The sequence below is a fragment of the Xenopus laevis genome, chromosome 4S (assembly GCF_017654675.1).
Source record: "Xenopus laevis strain J_2021 chromosome 4S, Xenopus_laevis_v10.1, whole genome shotgun sequence".
NCBI classification, from domain to species: Eukaryota; Metazoa; Chordata; class Amphibia; order Anura; family Pipidae; genus Xenopus; species Xenopus laevis.
The window spans coordinates 33,394,921-33,417,824 of NC_054378.1; the positions used below are offsets into that span (position 1 = coordinate 33,394,921).

The window sequence follows — 22,904 nt, forward strand, 5'->3', positions numbered from 1 at the left end:
TGAATGCACGCACAACTCGAATTGAAGGTTATTTATGAAAAATGTGAACGTCTATAATACGATCTAATCGACCCAAAAATTAGATTCATTTTGTAATTCAGGGTTGTCCAACTGGCCTTCTTTGGCCCCCCAGATGCTGTGTCTGCTTACCATATGTAAAATTTAAAAGGTATCACTGTAGAGATAAACTGCACCCAGCATTGTTTAAACCTCAAATTCAGACTCTAATCCCCTGTATCACACCTGTGTCCCCCCTGTATTGTTCACACTTATGACACCTCTATTGTTTATGTCCTAAAGGCCTGTACAGTTCACACCTGAGACTCAGACTGATAAATCTCGCATTCTAATTTACATTCGAGATGGTGCTTTTAAACTCGAATTTGTTTTGACACAAAAAAATGAAAATTGAATTCAAATTTACAATTCAAACCTTAATAAATCTGCCCATAAATGTATCAATTCAAAACAGTTAAAGCATTGGTCACCCCCCTCCCAGAGTTGCTTTAGAAGGTGAAAAATGAAACTTTACACTTCAATATTAGAAAAACAGTTACAAATAACAGTTACACAATCTGAAACCAACTGAACTGAAAAACATGTTTGAAGGTGAACCACCCCTTTAATGAGCTTATTTATCAAAAATGAATTTCAAAGTTTTATAGTTTTTTTTCTGCTTCAAATAAACTCACAATTTAAAAAAAACTCAAATGTCTTGTTTATTTATTACAAAACATTAATATAAAAACCTTGATTGAATACAATCGTGAAAGAAAAGTCTATTTTGTGAGTTTTCAAGATCAAAAAAACTTGAATTATATCCTTGAATTAAACAAAATAGCTTTAATTTTGCCTAGGTCAACTCCCGCTGACTTCTACATGAACTTGTAAGCTTTTAGATGCCAAAGTTTCACATTTGAATTTTCCAATACTAAACATTCTGGTTTTTGAAAATATAATTAAAGTTTGTAAGTTTTTGTGAAAAAAATTGAATTGTGGCAACAATTCAAATTCAAAAAGTTGACAAGTTACGCCCTAATTATTAAATGTATGGTGATCATATAGAGGCTGGCAATCTATGCCATGAGCTGAACACATTTTTCAGCATTTTATGGAATTTAAGGCAGCTTGGGCTTTAAAGGTAATAAAAATAAAGAAATAATTAAAGGGGAAATTATTGCAAAAATTAAAATTAATTATGAGCTTTGTCTCGTGGAAATAAAGAACCTTAAAAATACATTTACTTAAACATTCTTTACCATTACTGAAATAATCAAATTACTCTGCTTACAATAAACATTGTGCTGGCCATCCCTGGTTATATGGATTAACTGCATGAGCAAAAATGGTGAAAGAAGCAACATAAATATAACAATAAACTTTGTTGTGTTTCATGAGACAATTTCTGTCTACTCTACAAATTAAAAAGAAATATGATATAGATATATATATATATATATATATATATATATATATATATATATATATATATATATATATATATATAATAATACTACAATCCAAAACTAAGATTCTGCATTCTCAAACAAGAAAGCCCTGGGAACCTTAGGAGCAATCTGTGAGTAGCTGTAATCCATTTCACTGCCTGCCCTGGTACTGGTGTATCACTTTCACTGCTTGTCCCAAACAATTTACTGATCTCTGTAAACTACTGTAAGTGTTTGATATCTTTCTTGAAATAATCTATTATTTCCTCAACTGATCCTCCAAACTCTTATGTTCAGGCTCTTCAACAGTTTAGTGGAGTAGCCATCTGCACAGCAGTATCATGTCAAATGAAAAGGGACTGGAGAGCCTTCCCGTGTAAAAAAAAAAAATTAGTTTTTATTGAGGCACTACATGTTTCGGACCACACAGGTCCTTCCTGCAACTTGCACCAGAGGGAAGGACCTGTGTGGTCTGAAACATGTAGTGCTTCAATAAAAACTAAAAAGAATTTCACACGGGAAGGCTCTCCAGTCCCTTTTCATTTTACATGATATCCTTTCTTGAACTTGTGATATAACACTGAATTCTGAATGCAAAAACTGTTTTTTCAGGGTTTTTACTTTAGTACATTTTGTGTATTTAGGATGTGAAAGAGCTTATTGTTTCTGATGCATTAATATAAAGGTAAATAAATAAATCAAAATAAAAATGCAGTTTCTCAGTCCAGTTCCCAGATTGAATCTTCTTTCTCCACTTGTGGAACATGTAAAACAGAGGTTGTTTTCAGTGCATTCATTCGGTAGTCCAACTCTGGAACAAGAATAGCATAATAATGAGATTTAGATTGTAAGCTCTATTGAGAAGGGCCCACTTTAACTCTTGTATCAGTTATGGGTTGTATTTCTGTATGTTATCTGTATGTTCAGCATATGCCCCTATTTACTGTACAGAGCTATGGAATATGTTGGCATTATTATTATCATTATCAATAACCAGACACAATTTTACATATATACAGTACTTGCAATACAACATTGACGTGTACAGCTAAAATAATTATTGTCATCTCTATTCAGTACTTCACTATGAAGCAGCAGAGCTTTGCGCCAGAATTTGGAGCCTCATTAAGTACTTCAAAGTGCTGCTATCGCTGACACAAAAGTGAAAAGAAGGCATCTGTCAGTGAGCCTTGTGTGAAAGCCCTTCCACTGCCCTGGCCTGAGCACTCACTCCAAGGGATTTGGTTGGTATGTGACATGATCCTTTAGTCAAAGCATGGTGCAGAGCAGGTTCTCAGGTAGGCAACAATCTTTCCTCTGAAAAAATGCCATCTCCATCTAGACAAGGGAAGCAATTTGTCTTTGGTGTATGCTTCAGAAGTCCCATATAAGACTTTTTGTTATTATGAAATGTGACTGCCAATGGCTTATATAAAAGTCTGTAGTTTCCAGAGCAAAATCATTTTGACCACACCTACATTTTAAAATAAGATATTTTTCACAAAACCCAATTGAGACTGCATATCAATCAGTATGTGCATGTGTGAGGGCAAAGGCTCACTTGTGACTTCAGCCTGAAGGTTTCTCTCTTTACCATCCTGTCATTGATTCTAGTTCACTTTATCCACTTTGCACTCTCACAACAAAATGCAGCACTAGCAAACACACGTATTTTACTGCAGCGTATCTGTGAGTCTACTTGCTATGTCTGTAGTCCTGGCTCTCAAACTGCTAAACCGAATAAAAAGCAGCCATATTTTGCCATATACAGTCACTAACATTATACTATCTGGCCAAAAAAAGGGAGATACAACGTAAGAAGTGATAAATCCTAGTAGTGGCCCTATGCTTTTAACTGCACCATATTTATAAATTTTTTTCAAAAATGGGCGTTGGTTTGGGCAATCACTCTAGAAACCAAGGTTCAGCAGACTTTTACTTTTTACTTTACTAATGCTATTATGCAGAGAGACACAGGATCCTCAATATTATGACTGGTAGGTAAACAAGTAAGGGACCGCCATATGGGGTTTACCTTGACGTGGTATGGTTTTTTCAACTTTATGATCATAACTTTGCAACTAAAAACCCCTGTCTTTGTTAACACATGCATTTGCATATTTACTGAATAACTTAGACAGGGGCCCAGGGAATGTGCACTGGCCCATTTGGATATGCCAGTAGCACTTCCCTTATACTTCTATATATTTTTACTTAGCAATGCGGGTGCTCCCACAACCCCCCTTGTGTATTTGCTTTTACAGCCTGTAGCTTTGGCTAAGCTTCTTGTGGCTTGTAGCACCCCCCATACCCACCCCTATTAATTAATAGTGGCCCTATGCTTTTAACTGCACCATATTTATACATTTTTTTCAAAAATGGGCATTGGTTTGGGCAATCACTCTCTCTTAAAAGCTGCAATTCAGCAGCGGGGGAGGATTTAGCCCTCCAGAAACCAAGGTTCAGCAGACTTTTACTTTTTACTTTACTATTGCTATTATGCAGAGAGACACAGGATCCTCAATATTATGACTGGTAGGTAAACAAGTTAGGGACCGCCATATGGGGTTTACCTTGACGTGGTATGGTGGCTTTTCAACTTTATGATCATAACTTTGCAACTAAAAACCCCTGTCTTTGTTAACACATGCATTTGCATATTTACTGAATTACTTAGACAGGGGCCCAGGGAATGTGCACTGGCCCATTTGGATATGCCAGTAGCACTTCCCTTATACTTCTATATATTTTTACTTAGCAATGCGGGTGCTCCCACAACCCCCCTTGTGTATTTGATAAATCCTAGTAGTCAACATTTTAAGGCAAATGGTACAGTACTTTACTTCACTAATTACCAGATACATTTGTAGTAGGGCAGGTGAGAATGTCCTCCATATACTTCTCCTGGTTCCCCTCATGTGAATCTTCAGAATCCAGCATTTGGATGAATGGCCTGAGAGGTGGGTACAACAGGGAATCTGTCTCTGCAGTTCGATTAAACTCTGGAAGTTCAGATGCTGACTGTCCCTTCACTGGATCAATCAATGTATGTGAAGCTGAATGTAATTCATTACTCAGCACTTCTCTGTCTCTCTCCCACTCAGTATCACTCTCCTCACTGTCGCCAGAAATTACTTCAATTATTGGACGGTATGTTTTCTGAAGAAAAAAACAAATGCATTGATCAGATGAGTACTAACATACCAGGGCAGAACCCAAATGGAAGATTGTGTCTGTAAAACATTTTAATTTTTTTTTTTTTATGCAATAGAATACTTCTGTTTATGTTCTATTTATTTTCTGTTCAAAAATCAGGTAAAGATCTGGAGTTATTAAGAAGCCACTACTAATTTGTTATGGTGCAGTGTCACACTGTGGCTAAATCATAAATCATGAACATCATAAAATTGGTACTGTTTTATACTGCGATATTAAGATAAAGTTTGTGTTTTCAGGCTAAAAAACGCCAGTTCCAGTGCTATCACACATTTCCTGAATGGGAGGAAAAAGAGGTGGTGTCTTGTGCTTCTTCACCAACTGAAAAAGACCAGCAAAGAGCCAGAATGTGCCCCATGAAATAAAGGAACATCTCAAATACATGTTACAGGGCTGCAATTAAATTGCAATCAGTGCAGCCCTTTTACCTGAATTTTTATACATCTCCCTCATGTTTTTCAATTTTATAAATTTTTAGTTTTCATCTGGTAACCCGAAAGAAAAGAGGCAAAACAGATCTGACCTTGGGTTATGAAAACATGAACATGAGGAAATGAGGAAAGTGATTGACTAAGATTCAGTGTAGGTGTTACAGGTTTCATACCGGCTAGGTGTGTTCTTGTGCAGATTAGGTGTATATGTTTAGCCTGTTGTGAAAAACAATTTCACAACTCGGCAACTTTGCAATTGCCCAGATATAGTGTGCACTTATAGGAACAGTTCAGTATAAAAATAAAAACTGGAGAAATAGCATGTCCAAAATAAAAACTGTTTCTTATATAGTTAGTTAGGCAAAAATGTAATCTATAAAGGCTGGAATGAGTGGATGTCTAACATAACACAACAGAATAAAACGTCCTGCTTTTCCGCTCTCTGACTAACTCTGATTTAGTCAGTGACTAGGGGGGGCCACATGGGACATAAATGTTCAGTGAGTTTGCAATTGATCCTCAGCATTCAGCTCAGATTCAAAAGCAAACAGTTATGACCCATGTGCCCTCCCTCAAGTAACTGATTGGTTACTGACTGGTAATCAATCAGTGGAAACCAAGAGAGCAGCAAAGCAGGAAGTAGTGTTCTGGCTATTATGATACACACCCAGTCACTCCAGTCTTTATACATTACATTTTTGGCTAATTAACTATATAAGAAACATTTTTTATTTTGCACAGTATCTATTTACCCAGTTTTTATTTTTATACTAAACAATTCCTTTAACACAGAAACACATCCTTCACTCCAATCACATCACAATAAACCACATGTTATTATTAATATACTTTTTTTTATATTGCACAACAATTTTTAGCAGGTCCTCCTTGCATTCACATTTTTATTTTATTGAAATTTTATCAGGAACCAGTTAAATTGCCTGTATATTTTTGAAGTGGGACAGGCACAAATAAATATAAGGGCTCCTACCTACTGGTAGGCAGTATGCAAAATGCACAAAATGGACCCAATGTGCCATTTATTGCACTTTCACAATCCCCACTTGATGAATTTCCACTTTCCAAGCAAAGAGACACGTGACTAACCCCCATGCAATTCCCAGCGCTGTAGTCATGATGGGAGGGAGGGGAGTTGCACTTAAGCTTTCCCACTCCCTTAAGCTACCCATAGACGCGGCGATTCTTCTTGCCGAACGACCGATTTTAGGTAAGTCAGACCAATCCTTCAAAATTATCGTGCGGTTAGTGGGATTCGAACGATCGTACATCTTATGATTTTTCAGCTGACATCTGTCAGGAAATTGATCGGCCAGGTCAAAAAATCTTTGTCGGTCTCACTGCAATCTATCTATGTCTGCAGGGCCAAGCAGGCAGCTCCCCTTTGTTTTCCTGGCAAATTGGTCTTTTTAGTTCATGGTAAATTCGTACGATCATACAATCATTCCGAGATAATCACAATGAGGATCTGATCTTTTAAAAATCTCAACATCTATGGCCAGCTTAACTTTTTATCTGGCAGAAAGTGCAGAGCACACCATTTGCCTTGGCAGAAGTGTTCTGTGCAAGAGAATGTAGGTTGATGTTTAACAGCTGCTAAAATTATAGCAACATTACAAGCTTTGCACTTATTAAAGGGGAACGTTGTTTCTAAAAGCCTCTCTTTATTGTCCACTACAGCTCGCTCATGCTTCTTTCTGAAAAGATAGTCAGGAACCGCTGAATGCATACATTAAACTTGTTCATTACTGGCTGATGTAATATGTCCATGCATGCACTGTAACTTCAGTGTAATGTAGTACCACACATGACCTAAATGATTGGTGAGTAAAACTATTTATTCAATTCAAAGTTTTTCAATTTTATTTTTTTTTAGCTTGTAAACTCATAAATCTGATATATTTGAATTTTTTCCACTATTTTATTCAAACTTGAATTTTTCAATAATGAAACATTTGAAGTTTTTTTTTTTAAATTGTGAGTTTATTTGAAGTAGACATAACCTTTAAAACTTCACAATTTTAATTTTAATATATAGGCCTCCCCATGTTGCTTATCGTGAATTAAACACATTTGTAAACACCACTAAGCAGTATGTTCTTGGCTCCTCATTGCTCATAACATAGTTAAAGGTACAAGAAGATATGACTATGGGGCAATAGTATCCAGTCCATCCATTTCTCGGGTCCAAAAACAAGGGCCCAGCCGAAATTTTGAGAACCACTGTTCTAAATTATAGCTTCTGGAAGGATCTGATATTATATTGTAGAAGTACAGAGTACAGAGCACATTGCACGTGCAGACTGTAAACTATTGCCCACAGTGTCACTCAGTAATGTGTCAGTGTGCCACATAAAGTCCCACAAAAATGATTTATTGCAATTTAAATGGAAACTATCGCACAAATGAATATCTAATACAAACTTTATTTGTAATGCAGGCTTCATTTGTAAATATGCTCTAAATCTTCAAATACATAAAATGTTGTGCCATTTATGAAATAATCAAGTAACTCTTCACTATTCTGCTCTCAGCAATCTGTCTCTCCTCTCTACATGCAGTTTTGAGGTAATTTTAAAAGACCGTTCGCTCTAATGCATTGTCTAAACAAAGGGAGCACACACCAATGTCAATAAACTCTAATCTGCCTGTGGGGAGTAACCCATAGCAACCAAAAATTAACAATTGGTTTTTTTTCCAGCCAGCTGCAGGTAGAACAATGAATACCACAATTGGATTGCTTGCCATAGATACTGCCCAACCATCAGTGGTTTTACATAAAAGCTTCCGAGGGCTACCCCCTAAAGTTTTTGTGTGGACAGGGGTACTGTGTGCCTATAATACGGCCCTGTTGAAAAGTAGCTTGTCTTTTTTTAGAAATGGTACAGAATTGTAACTGCTTACATTTAGAAAGTTCCTTATTTACAGGAGATGCATCTCATATTAAGTCATAATTTCTGTGATAATTCCCCTTTTAACATTTCTTTAAAATGTTTAGGCTAATTTGCAGAAAATCATATTACCTTATGGGTGATCATATAGTCACTTGCAGAGAGTTCAGTAATGTCCACTTCTTCTAAATCTGGCAAATCCTAAAAAAATAAATCTCTCATGTTAGACATGGTAAATTTACGTCTATACAAAGCTCATGAACTTGAGAAAGAACAGACAAAATCCATCAAATGCCAGTCACACTGAAAGATCACACTTTTCACTTGCAGCAAAGAGCAATATAAAGAGGTAGCAATATTGACTGACAATTTTGCATCCATGTAGTACTCTAGAATGTTTAAATTACCTAATGGGTAATATAAGGTTGGTGGAAGAGGAATTATTAGAAAATACAATATATGTACCATACAGTGATTGATATCCTTATATCAAAGGATGTGTCATTTATAATTTTAAGAGAGCAAAGGAAGCCTATTCTTTCACAAAACACGGGGCTAATATCATAGTACTCATACATATTAGTCCCACTGTAGCATGCAGAAGACCACAGGTGAGCAGGGATACTAGGAGGAGATTAGACTGTGAAAATCAAACCTGTTCAATCGATTGTCAAAGCAGCCAGAATTTTTGAACCTGACAGATTAATAAAATTGGCAATACATTTGTATTGATTATTTGTTGGATATTAAAATTAAAAAAACTTTAAAGTGGATAAAACATCTCTGTAAAAGTTAAATAAACGTAAAATAAAAGTTCTCCTTTAAGAAGTTTTCTATTTTTTTGCAAATGTGCTGTTTTAGAGAATATGGCTTTTTTTTGACAGCTTCATACTTCCCCAGTAAATATATAGCCAGGCTTAATAAGTTGAATGATAAAATACTTTTTGACATCAGATGTCAAAATAAAAATCATGAATTACAAATCCTCAGACCATGGTGTCCTTTGAGAGAAGAGGAAAGGAAAAACAATATAGAGAGGCTTTTAAGCAAGGGGTATTCGTAATTGTGAATTTTTTTTCAGTATGAGAGACAGGAAAAGCTGTAAGGAGCGCGGTCCAGCGCGTCCTCTCCCGCCGGCGTCCCATCCAAGATGGCGAAGCCCAGGGCAGGCCACGTGGGAGGACGGCGAGGGCGCCGCATCCGGACTCTGTGAACTTGCGCCAGCGTCAAAACGTGCAACGTCATCGCGCAACGTCAGCGCATGACGTCATGATGCACGTTTTGGCGCCAATATCGGTTTAAAAAGACTGTTGAGACTCTAATTCATTGCCCGTGTATAGGTTCTACTTAATTGTGTTCCTGGGTGCGTCTATTGTGTTTTGGATTCCTGATATCGACCCTGCCTGTTCCTGTTTTCGACTTCTTGCTACCTGAACTGATCTTCTGCCCGTCTGACTATTCTAACTCTTGACTCCATCTTGTACCGCGAACCGTGTTTAGCATTCTACAAGCTTCCTCCTTGGTCCACACTACAAACTACGCCTTCGGGCCCTGACAGTATACACGGGCCATGGACCCTTCTGAGGAAGCTCAACCTTTACCCGACTTCGGAAGAGCCTTCCGTGGGCTGGCTTCTCGCATGGAGTCTTATGAGGCCCAGCAGACTCATTTTGGCCAAGCCTTGGAGGCCATTCTGGACAAGCTGTCAATTAACCCTCCAGCGTCTGCTGCTGTGGCTACCCCGCCTGCTGTGCCATTTTCTACTACAAGTCCTGAGCCCAAGGTACCCGCTCCTCCTCTTTACAGCGGAGACCCCCAGGCTTGTCGGGGCTTCATTAATCAATCAGTCTGATACAGTTTGAACTTCAGCCCTCATTGTACGTATCTGAACGAGCTAAAGTGGGGTTCGTCATTTCCCGTCTCCAAGGGAAAGCATTAGAATGGGCATCGCCTTTATGGGAGAAAAATTCTCCGCTCATTCAGGACTGTAATTCCTTTCTCCAGTCTTATCGGACCATCTTTGATGCTCCTGGCCGGGTTACTACAGCCTCTTCCCGTCTGCTGCAGATTCGCCAAGGGAGTCGTTCTGTCAGCGAATATGCAATTGACTTCCGTACCATAGCGGCCGAAAAAAACTGGAACAATGATGCTTATCATGCGGCCTTCTACCAGGGTCTCTCCATTCGTATCAAGGACGATTTGGTCTCCCGTGATATCCCGGAGCTGTTGGAAGATCTCGTCGCTTTGGCCATTAAGATCGATACTCGTATGCAGGAGCACCAATCTGACAGGGAGAGAAGCAAGAAATTCCTGCCACAGCTGGCTCCACGATTTCAGAGATCGCTGCTTCCTGGTACCCCAGCTCCGATTCCTTCTACCTCCTCTGAGGAGCCTATGCAAATTGGCGGAGCCCGCTTATCCGAAGAGGAGAAACTGCGCAGACGTACAGCTGGTCTGTGTCTGTATTGTGGTGGCAAGGCCCATTTCACCTTTAATTGTCCAGTGAAGCAGGGAAACTTCCGCGCCTAGGTAAGTTTGGGGAGACTCACCTGGGCGGAATTGTTCCTTTTCCCCATCAATCCTCTCATCGCTTTTTACTCCTTGTGCAGCTTCAAGTCTCATCCGAGAGAATCTCGACTCAAGCTTTTCTGGATTCTGGCGCTGCTGGAAACTTCCTGGACCACTCTTTTGCCATTCATCACAACATCCCCCTCCACTCCTTGACATCCCCTCTCCGGGTCCTGGCAATCGACGACAGACCACTCTCCACAGCGTTCATCTCTCATGCTACACAAGAACTTTCTGTTACAGTTGGGGCCTTGCATGTTGAGAGACTTTCTTTTCTTATTATTGACTGCCCTTCCACACCTGTAGTCCTGGGGTTGCCCTGGCTGCAGCTCCACAATCCTACCATCGATTGGGTTGAAGGTCAGATTTCTCATTGGAGCCAATATTGCCAGCAGAGCTGTTTAAACTCTAATACAGTACAGAAATTATCATCTGTCTCAATACATCTTCATTTTCTTCCTCCTGCATACCAAGACTTTTGTGATGTATTTTCTAAAAAATCTGCCGAAACCCTTCCCCCTCATCGACCCTATGATTGCCCTATTGATCTCCTCCCTGGTACCATGCCTCCTCGTGGCCGTACCTACCCACTGTCTCCGTCAGAAACCAGAGCCATGAAAGACTACATTCAAGAAAACTTGCAGCGTGGGTTTATTCGTCCTTCCTCCTCCCCTGCAGGGGCTGGATTCTTCTTTGTAGAAAAAAAAGATGGCACTCTTCGACCTTGCATCGACTACCGGGGTCTCAATAAAATCACTTCGAAGAACCGGTATCCGCTACCCCTTATCACTGAGCTCTTCGATCAACTCAAAGGAGCCCGTATCTTCACCAAGCTGGATCTCAGAGGTGCATACAATTTGATCAGAATCCGAGAGGGCGACGAATGGAAGACCGCTTTCAATACCCGAGACGGTCACTATGAATACCTTGTGATGCCGTTCGGGCTCTGCAACGCGCCCGCGGTCTTCCAGGAGTTTGTTAATGTCATTTTTAGAGATCTACTTGGTGTTAACGTAGTCGTCTATCTTGATGATATACTCATCTTTTCCAAAAGTCTGGTTGAACACAGAGTCCATGTTCAGGAGGTTCTCTCTCGCTTAAGGAAGAACACACTCTATGCCAAGCTTGAGAAATGTTCATTCGAAACTTCCAAAATTCCGTTCCTTGGTTATATAATTTCTCCGTTGGACTTTGAAATGGATCCGGCCAAGATTTCCGCCATTCAAGAGTGGCCACTTCCTACAAGCACCAAAGCCATACAGCGGTTCATCGGCTTTGCCAATTATTATAGGCAATTCATCAAAGGCTTTTCTTCCAGAATTTCTCCTATTTTGGCTCTCATCCGCAAAGGTGGGAAACCCGACTGCTGGTCTTCTGAAGCCAAGGAAGCATTTGAATCCTTGAAAAGATCTTTTACATCCGCCCCTGTTCTGAAACATCCTGATCCTCAGCTTCCTTTCTTCATTGAAGTCGATGGCTCCGATATGGGTGCTGGGGCGGTACTTTCCCAAAGGCAACTCAGTGATGGGAAGCTTCACCCGTGTGCCTTCTTTTCTAAAAAATTCTCCCCGCCTGAACAAAATTATGATGTGGGCAATAGAGAACTTTTAGCAGTAAAATTGGCACTTGAAGAATAGAGACATCTTCTGGAAGGCTCAACTATCCCCGTGACGATATTCACTGATCATAAGAACTTAGAATATATTCAAGCTCTCAAACGTCTTAATCCCAGACAGCTCTGTTCTTTTCTCGCTTCAATTTTATCATCACTTTCCGCCCTGGTTCCAGAAACAAAAAAGCTGATGCCTTGTCTAGAAGTTTTTTCCCGGTGGATTCTTGCCTAAAGGACGATGATCCCATCGTTCCTCCAGCAAAGATTGTTGCTGCTTTATTCCCTTCCATGGCATCTCAGATCCTGTCGGCACAATCCTCTGCACCTTCTGATACACCTCTTGGTGTGGCCTATGTACCCCCGGACCTCCGCCAGACTATTCTTCGTCAGTCTCATAATTCTAAGCAAGCCGGTCATCCCGGAATCAAGAAGACAACTGAATTATTGTCTCGTCTGCTTTGGTGGCCTTCTCTACGGAGAGATGTCAAAGATTTCGTATCTTCCAGTTCTGTGTGTGCCACTTCGAAGTCCAGTCATTCTTCTCCTATGGCGTTACTTCTACCACTGCCTATCCCCGCTCGACCCTGGACACACCTTGCCATGGATTTTATTGTGGAACTTCCTCCTTCCCGTGGTTTCACAGTCATCTGGGTCGTGATCGACAGGTTCAGTAAAATGGCCCATTTCATTCCTCTCCGCAAATTACCTTCTGCTATTGAACTCTCAAAATTATTTATCCAACATATTTTTCGTCTCCATGGTTTTCCCGCTGAAATTATTTCTGACAGAGGCTCACAATTTATTTCAAAATTCTGGAGATCCTTATGCAAATCCCTCAACATCTCTCTTCAGTTTTCGTCTGCATATCACCCTCAGTCCAACGGTGCCTCTGAACGTGTCAATCAAGCACTAGAACAATTCTTAAGATGCCATATTTCTTTGTGTCAGGACAATTGGGCTGAGTTACTCCCTTGGGCTGAATTTGCTCACAATAACTCTCTGCATTCTTCTTCCGAGAGATCTCCTTTTTTTTGTGTGTATGGTCAGCACCCTTTGGCTTTTCCACAAGATGTTCTTCTCTCCAATGTACCTGCAGCCAATGATCAAGTGGCTCATATGTCCGCAATTTGGCAAGCTACTAAGACCAACCTGGAAAAGAGTTCCATTGCTCAAAAGACTTTTGCCGATAAGAAGCGGTCTCCTCCCCCTCCATATGCTATTGGGGACAAAGTATGGCTTTCCACCAAGAACATCCATCTCAAGATTCCCTCCGCTAAATTGGGTCCCAAGTTTATCGGCCCTTTTTCCATAATCGAACTTATCAATCCAGTAGCTGTTCGTCTTCAACTACCATCCGAGATGCGGATTTCTAATGTGTTCCATGTATCCCTTCTTAAACCTGCATTGATTGATCATTCCTCGTCTTTTCCTGCTCCAATATCCGTAGACGGTCATGTTGAATTTGAGGTGGAGAAAATCTTAGATTCCCGCATATCCAGAGGTACTCTTCAATATTTGGTGGAATGGAGAGGTTTCGGACCCGAGGAATGCTCCTGGATCAGACATTCTGATATCCATGCTCCACTTCTTCTAGAAAAGTTCCATAAGAAATTTCATTTTAAACCCAGTCCTGGTGGTCCGGAGGCCCCCCGTGGGGGAGGGGGTACTGTAAGGAGCGCGGCCCAGCGCGTCCTCTCCCGCCCGCGTCCCATCCAAGATGACGACGCCCAGGGCAGGCCACGTGGGAGGACGGCGAGGGCGCCGCATCCGGACTCTGTGAACTTGCGCCAGCGTCAAAACGTGCAACGTCATCGCGCAACGTCAGCGCGTGACGCATGACGTCACAACACACGTTTTGGCGCCAAATATCGGTTTAAAAAGACTGTTGAGACTCTAATTCATTGCCCGTGTATAGGTTCTACTTAATTGTGTTCCTGGGTGCGTCTATTGTGTTTTGGATTCCTGATCCTGTTTTCGACTTCTTGCTACCTGAACTGATCTTCTGCCCGTCTGACTATTCTAACTCTTGACTCCATCTTGTACCGCGAACCGTGTTTAGCATTCTACAAGCTTCCTCCTTGGTCCGCACTACAAACTACGCCTTCGGGCCCTGACAAAAGCTGATTGAAGTAAAAGTCATATGCAGAAGAAACAACAAGAAATTATGAAACATATTACGTACATCAACAAATAGCTTTTCTGTTTCCCTGAGGGGAATGGTCTCCACATTCTCTTCATCTCCCAGCTGTGTTGTCAGGGAACATTGACCTTTCAAGTCCACAAGTGACCCTTGGTTGAAAATAAAGTGCATATTTATAGCACACGGTACAATATTGTATTAAAAACTATTATCAGATATTTATTTTACAGGTAAAGTAAAATATTGTGGGTTGTTTCAGAGGTTGCAGATCATTTACCAATGTATAGTGATGGGATTGTTACTGTAAATATCAGTTACAGCATTTGCAAAGGCCTTATTTAATGAAATAGTAGAAACAGTTGCAGAAACCACAGGCTGTTTTGAAGAGGAATTGACAATGATATAAAAATCTCTAGATGCAATTTTATCTATGAATAAAAATATTAAGGTTTCTGTACACTATTATAGTGTGCCCCTATACATTTGTTTTAACATTTACTTTATATGACAGCAGAACGTACCTTGTCCTATTTCAACTCTGCTTAATGTGGACTGCTGATCCTGAAGCTCAGCTTCTCTTTGGTAAATGACTTCCAGTTGTCCACCAGGTGATAATTTGTATAGTCCATGCTCAACAGTTGGAATGCAAGGATCAGAGGTGGGGTTATTGTCACTGACTTTTGCATCTGTACATACGTCCTCACTGGATTCTAATATCACCTTCACAAACGGTTGAATGTTCTCCTTAGACTCCTCATTTTGGTAGTGGCTCATTTGCTTTTCTTCAATTTCTTTGGGTTGCTCCACTTCAAATAATTAACAAAGATTTTGACAGTGCAACCTGACTTTAACCTTCTATAGGTTGATTTTTACAATGTAAATCAGGTTCTTTAAAATTGAAGATATAAATGAAAAAGGCAAACTTTCAGGAGGGCATACACTGATATTCCAAAGGTAATCAGATGGCACTCACACAGCAAAATGTGCTTATAATTTGTGGTTTATTCTGATCTCTACAAATTTGTGGTTTATTCTGATCTCTACAAATTATAAGCACATTTTGCTGTGTGAGTGCCATATGATTACCTTTGGAGTAATGTTATGTATATGGAACTGTTGCGCAGCAAAGTTCCCAGATAGAGCACCACAGAACGACATCCACGTTTGGATTTTATTAAAGCATACACTGATATTAACTATCAAGTAGCAGTGTAAAACATTTTGCTATTGATCTTCATTATGTTTTTGAATGGATAAGTTTGATTGATGTTCTACAGATCTTGAGTTGTCAAATTTAAATGAATGTCTGGTTGCTGAGATCACTGACTCATTCAATAAGGCAGCAGCTTGAATTTAAGAATGAAAATAAACACAGGAGAGAGGCTGTAATTGAATATTAATTGAATATTAATTAATTGAAGTATTAAGCTGGCATTAAACATAAAGAACCATTAGTTTGGCGATTTCCCTGATATGAGCTGGGCAACATTGGACTGCTTTGAATGTTTAAAGGAGAAGGAAATGCTAAAATTAAGTAAGCTTTATCAGAAAGGTCTATATAAATACACCAGTAAACCCTCAAAGTAATGCTGCTCTGAGCCCTCTGTCAAAAGAAACAAAGCATTTCTTTCCTTCTATTATGTACACATGGACTTCTGTATCAGACTTCCAAAGTTGCCTTGTTAATAAGTTTTGAGCGACTAGTACCATGTATGTTTTTCTATTTAAATTAAATACCTTTCTCTTCTTTTTCTTTTTGGTTCTTCCTCTCCTCTGCAGCCCTTCTGATCTCAGATAAAGCATCAATACTATCCTGGATCTTCTTTCTTTCTCTGGTTTCCCATCGTTCTCTTTCCTCCTTCTCCGCTTCTCGACCACCTCTATACCAGGCTTCAGCACATGCCCTGGCAATTAAAAGTCAGTTATTTAAAACCATAAACAGCACTCATATGGCGACTGGTCACAGGCCTATGGCTTAATAAGGAGAAAATAAATGAAATTATTTAATTATATACAATACAAAGTTACCTGTCTTTTGGAAAGATTGGTCTGTCATCCAAATAAGTTAACATTTGTAATTGAACCGTGACCATTTTTCTGTAATTGGGTATCTTCTTGATAAGTTCATTTCCCATCAGGTTCAAAACATGCTGAAAGAAACAACAGATCTATAAGCAGTGGCATACTGCACCATATGTACTGAAAACCCTTACATACTGAAGCTGCACTATGCATCTAGAGTCAATGTTTGCTTTTAAATTGTGAGTGATTCATTATTGATGATTTTTTACGAAGTATAGTATTTTGGATTCCAAATCCAAAAAAATTAATCGACTTTTAGTCACACAAACAAGTAGTGGACACAAAATAGTGGATTTGGTGCATTCCTAGTTAAAACAACCTTACGCATAGTAGATTTTACCTGTAAAAAAGTGTGTGTGATGGCTTATATACCATGTACAAAATAGTGCTCACTAAACTGTATTGCTCTCTACCCATAGGAACACTTTGTTCAGCATTCATCTATGTGTGTACAAAGTCATCTTAATGAAAACCACTTTTAAATGTTTTTAAATAAAAGTTGTATACAGAATAAGCTTAATTTCATGAAATAAATACATTTTTAAAATTCAATCAATTACAATTTCTATAATAATCAAGTTACTCTTCAAAACTCCTCTCTTGATGTAGGAGTCAGATTTTGATTAACAGTTAGGTCTTATACATCTTTAGTTCCATAGGTGCCCTAAGTTTAGCACCTTGCTCAAAAACTCTAACATTAAAAACATTTATCATGCTAGAATGCCTGTAGAAAGTTAGGAAAGTGTGGTAGAGTGACCACACAGTGTAAAAAAGTGTGTATTGTCTTTAATTTCTCCATAATAGGAGATGTTTGTGGTTTGACCCTGGAAACTATAGTGTTCTGAAAAGTGTTCTGAAAAGAACAGGTTAACCAGACAATTCATTCCAGTGTTCAAGGTCACATGTTGAAGCTCACTTTTCACAGGAAGGCTGTTCTGTGGAATGGTATTTAATGGTAATGAGAGTGTTAGGAAGGTCTCTCAGAGCGGGGCACAGAATAGGAAGGCTGTCTGTCTGTGCTAGGAAATCCCAAAGGGGCTGGGGCGCTGCCTGTCACTGCAAGGAGGAGAGAGACTTGACCAGGTGACTGAGAGTCCCCTGGAGGGGAGAGTCAGCAGGGCTTAGTGAGAAGCCCAGAATATTCCATAGTTTGGAACCCACCTTGTATGGTGAGAGTGGGGAAAAGTCTGCTGTTAAAATGCTATTGAACTGTGTTCCTGAAACCTTTGTGTTGGAAAGAGTTGCCTAAATAAACCTGTGTTTTTATGCTCCTGATACTCTTCTTACCTGCCTATCATAGCCAATTGCCCATAAAAATGGTGTATACATGCAATCAGCTTGTCACAAAAGGTACAGTTCACTTGTGCATTCCCACTTTGAAAATGATGTGCACAAGTACCAATTTCTCTTTTTTGACTTTCAATACCATAAGTTAAAACACAGGCATTACAAGGTGTGTTAAAAGAACAGTTTCAGAACAAAATAACACATGTAAATGAACAAATGGCAAGCTTTCCTGTAATGCTACAGAAAGACACTGTAAGCTTAACAACCACTAAGTCATACCAGGTTTGGCATTTTCTGAAGGACGTTTATTACTGCTGGGTCATCGAGTTTATTGTTAGATATATCCAGGACCCGGATACTTGGGCATTCCTCCAAGTGCTGTACATCTTCCAATGTCTGCAACCGGTTGTGAGCCATCTGAAGGGTTGAAAGAACCTGGATACATGCTGGAAAAACACAGAATGGAACTCTTATTATAGACTACAGCAGGACATTTACTAGTGTCATAATTTACTGTAGGCAACGTTTTCATGTGTTTTCAGGGGTTAATGTCTAAATTTGTTAGCGTGATTCATGCATCTTTCAAAATTTGAGCAACTCACATAGATTTTCAATGGTCTTGATGTTATTGTTGGAAAGATTGAGCGTGTCCAGCTTTTGCAAATGGTCAAGGTTTTCAATCTTGTGAATCAAGTTTTGATGTAGGAAGAGACAGCGCAGCTCAGTCTGTGCATCCAGATTCTCAATCCTCGTTAGACCATTGCATTCGAGCCACAAACACTTCAGGCCTGTGTACTCTTCTAGATTCTCAACACGCATAAATCCTAGGAATGGGAATAAGAGTACAATGTAGAAAACAAAAAATTGATTCCATTCCATTTTTCCTTTTTTTATACAGTTGGCAGAATGCAAAATGTTTACTTTTATAAAAAAAAAAGAAAGTAAAATATTATGGTTTAGTTTTAGAAACAAATCTTATAAACAGTATTCATTCTTGCATGGGGATACCATTTCTTGACTATAGCCTTTTATAAGACACATGGAGTGTTTTGTCCCCATGCACCACTGTTCTTATTCAAAGAATCACATACATTGTCAAAAAATACAAAACAAGATCAAAAACTTTAATCTGAATAGCTCAGAAACATTTAAGGCTGCACAAATCACCACTCAAAATACCAGTGCATTCAAAACTGTGTGAAAATGCCAGGACTGCAGTGATATCAGAAAGGCAAAAACTGTGCATTGAACAGCATTGGAAACACCATGGAATGGCAGAAATTACATCTCTCAGTCACTACCCACAGCCAGAATAAGTTTAAAGATAGAAGTGCTGTTTTAAAGAAGTGCGTAATTATGTGATGAGACTATCCCTTTAAATGGAGAAAACATAAGGTGTCATTTATCTTTTTAGAACAGAGGGAGAAAAGTGCAAAAAAGCAAACATGTTTTGCACTTTTCACACTGCATTTTGCTTTTGTAGAATGGCCACATTCCAGCAAGCCCTTTAAATAGAGTGCTGTTGGCACTGTGCAACACTCTATCCAAGAGAGAAGGGTAGGGGGGGGTACATCGGTGTCTCCCCATTTAGACACACAAGTTAGTAAATGACAGGAGATGTAGGCCTCAACAGGGCCTGGTCTTTACTGTCTGCCCTATAGCAAGCCACTGGTTTTTCAATCTAGCAAGAAGCAAAGTGAAGCTTTCTAGCGGATATCATAATTTCTGCTAATCAGTATTAAAATAGCATATATACCCCATTCTCTTGGCACAAGTTTCTGCATCAACTGATGCAAGCTGCTGTAGGAAGCCTTGAGCTACTGTCTTAGGGTCCCCAAAATGGGAAAGCACAGCACATTTGCACCTAAAGCATTGCGAATTGAATCAAAATAGACAAACTACATGCAAATCACAAGAGGGGGTGAGACAGCAAACTTTGCACAGCTAAAGCTGTGCTCTTTAATCATAAATGAGACCTTTTATCTGTCCTTGAGCTAGTAAAGACCATCAATTATTGAGCACAGTAAAATTCTATTCTGCACTTTCTGTTCTGTCAGAGATCACGATTACTTTTCTGTTGAAATATGGGCTATATCTTAAGATGGGGTTGTTTACATAACAGTCCCCTATGAATAAATAATAATACACAAAGATGAAAATAAATATAAATATATATTTATATAGTCTGTCAAAAGCCGGCACTCACGACAAAACCATTAATGTGCCTTGGTGTAAGGTCTGCAGACAATCCACGCCACACCAGAAGGATCCGCACTCATATATATTAGGGATGCACCGAATCCAGGATTTGGTTCGGGATTCGGCCTTTTTCAGCAGGATTCGGATTTGGCCGAATCCTTCTGCCCAGCCGAATCCGAATCCTTGCATATGCAAATTAGTTGTGGGGAGTGAGATCGCATTACTTTTTGTCACAAAACAAGGAAGTAAAATATGTTTTCCCCTTCCCACCCCTAATTTGCATATGCAAATTAGGATTCGGACAAATCTTTAGCGAAGGATTCGGGGGTTCGGCCTAATCCAAAATAGTGGATTCGGTGCATCTCTAATATATATATATATATATATATACACACACACACACACACAAAACTAAAGCATTTAGTTGCACTCTGTTTTCTAAGGGTCCTCATGTGCTTCTACAATACCTGTGGGTTTCTCTACAATCTCTGCTCAAAAACATCCAGTTGGACATCCCTATTATATAGCCATGCAGCTTCCCACTTACTTTTCTCATCACTTACCTTTGTAGTGGAGATACAAAGTGTCATTTAAATATGGCGTGCTGTATAGTTTCTGCTGTTTACAGATCTCTCGCAAGGCCTTTTTGGTCATCCTTAAACAAAAACAATGTTCTTTTTTTTAATTTGTAAAACAATGTATAGAGGGGAGCTCTTGATAATACCAACATGCAAATTTAGCAGCATCTACTGGAGGATATAACATTGCATGGAGTAACATATCAAACTATGACTGAGTATAGATAATCCCACCACTGCCACTGGGATTTATTGCAATACTGCAAAAGAATCTACAGTGTATCTAACACAAAGTTAGGTCTTAAAGTTAACTGAATAGTATGTCGATGTGTTTAAAAAACGAAAACATATCAGCATAATAATTACCTGGGCCCAATGTCCTTCTTGCTGCTGCTGTCCTGACAGTCTCCATTTGTTTTACAATCACTTCCAGGCTTATCAGATTTGCAGACTGGAAACAAGGAGTAAACAATAAACAATAAGCATCTGGTTCAGTTACCTGAAGTGTAATTAAATAGTCGTAACGAAAAGCCCACTTTCGACTGTTTATCGAAAATCTTTCTAGTGCAATTGGCCTGTTATGTACTGTATAAAGAAGAGGTATTTTGCTTTTTATCTGGCCTAAGAATTACAAGGTAATGTATTCCACAGTTTTGCCATACGCTCATGTTTATACCATTTAACTTTGCAGACTGCAGTGCAAAGAAAATGGAGGCACCCAACACCCAATCCTACTCAATTTATTAGCAATAGATGTAAAAAAAAAAAAAACATTACAAATTAGTCCTTACTAAAACATGAAGCTGAAATATGACAAATACATTTCCACTCATCTGTAAGTCTGTGCTGTTTCTCTTCTTTTTATTGGCCAGCATGTGCTGTGGAACTACAAGTCCCTTAGATCCCTAACTGGATTAATGCACAGGATCAAATGAAATGAGCTAAAAGAAATGATCAATATACAAGGAAAACATTACAACAACACATGAACATCTTGTTAATAAAGATCGGGATCAGAAGTGTGGGGCTGCCCTCAAGAAATAGGGCTGTACTCTACCTGGGACTGAGTTGCCGTCACTCGCACAGTCCCCGTTTGGAAGTGAATCCATCATGAGGCTGCAACCTTCCTCTTGAACCAAATCTTCACACGTTGGCTGCATCTCTCACGCACACAGACAGGCAGCCTTCAGCAAACTAAAGTGCACCTGTAAACACGCAGCCTTGAGTGCAATGAGCAAGAATCGATTGAGAAACTGCAAGTAAACTTTACACAGCGTTGCGTTCCGCGTCTCCTGTTACTACGGTAACCAGAGCGAAAACTCCCAGAATCCGCGGCAACCGGAAATGTCTCCCTTAGCAACCAGTTCTAGTTAATTGCTAAAGCCGAACCAATGTGTGCAATGTCACTCCTCCTCTCCCCTCTAACTCATGAACGTGCTATGAACCGTTTGGCGTGTGCTCTATTATCAAGATGAGAATTTGCTTTTCACCATACTAAAAATAAAATGCACATGCTGATGGAAGTGTTACTTTAAAAAGTAGTACACAATTGTACTGGCTTCTTAGCAGTTTTCTGGATGTGCTTCTTCTGAAATTGAGCCTTAAGGTGGCCATACACGGGCAGATAAAGCCGCCAATATCGGTCGTTTAGACCAATTTGACAGCTTATCTGCCCGTGTATGGGTGCTTCCGACGCGGTCTTCCAGATCGATATCTGTGCACAATATAGATCGGGAAGGTTTGATTTATACGCGACCGACCCGTCGGAGCCCTTTGGCGTATAGTAGTCCGATCATTCGACCATATGGCTGAATGTTCGGATTACCCCCGATATAGCCATGCCGTTAGTGGCATATCGGGGAAATATCCGCTTGTTTGGCGATGTCGCCAAACGAGCGGATCTTTCAGTCTATGGCCAGCTTTAGCGAACTTTAAAGCCGGTGCTACACATAAATAATGGTGTAACTAGACCAGGGTGGCGCCCCCCTGGGTTTATTTGGACTCATGCCCACAGCTCTCCAGATGCATGTTTATGGTTACCACCATTTCTGGAAAAAATACCTACCTTCCTATATATATTTATCTTTTTTCCCTATTAATAACATTGGGATCATCCATCATTTTTCTACCAGCCAGGCGGAAACCCTATACATGTGCCTAAAGAAATTTCCCTACCCTGACGCCTGTGATATGTTTATTGTGGCTCCAGCAGGCCCCAAAGTGGTGAGAGTGCAAAGGAGAACTAAACTTTTTTTTTAAACCCTAAAATTAAAAAAACCCTACCCTACATAGACCCCCTTCCTCCCCCCCCCAGCCTAGCTGCTACCCCAAGCAAATGCCCCTACGTCTTTAATTACTCCTCCGTGCAGATTCTGTCCAGTGGAGTTCATGACAACCATCTTCATCTCTATTCGAAAATCTTCGGAATGAGACC

At 39.7% G+C, this 22,904-nt stretch overlaps 1 protein-coding gene across 1 annotated transcript; it reads right to left on the minus strand.

Moving 5' to 3' along the window:
* Positions 1-694: 694 nt before the first annotated feature.
* Positions 695-21,833, minus strand: LOC108715377 (dynein assembly factor 1, axonemal). The gene is made up of 12 exons (XM_018260461.2): positions 21,528-21,833; positions 20,837-20,921; positions 20,456-20,547; positions 18,296-18,517; positions 17,973-18,139; positions 16,353-16,474; positions 16,062-16,228; positions 14,846-15,130; positions 14,367-14,473; positions 8,137-8,205; positions 4,304-4,607; positions 695-2,259 (listed from the first exon to the last, which is right to left on the minus strand). Exons 1-12 carry the CDS (start codon positions 21,628-21,630, stop codon positions 2,168-2,170), a joined length of 1,815 nt encoding a protein of 604 aa, XP_018115950.1. The 5' UTR covers positions 21,631-21,833; the 3' UTR covers positions 695-2,167.
* Between the last annotated feature and the right edge of the window lie 1,071 nt (positions 21,834-22,904).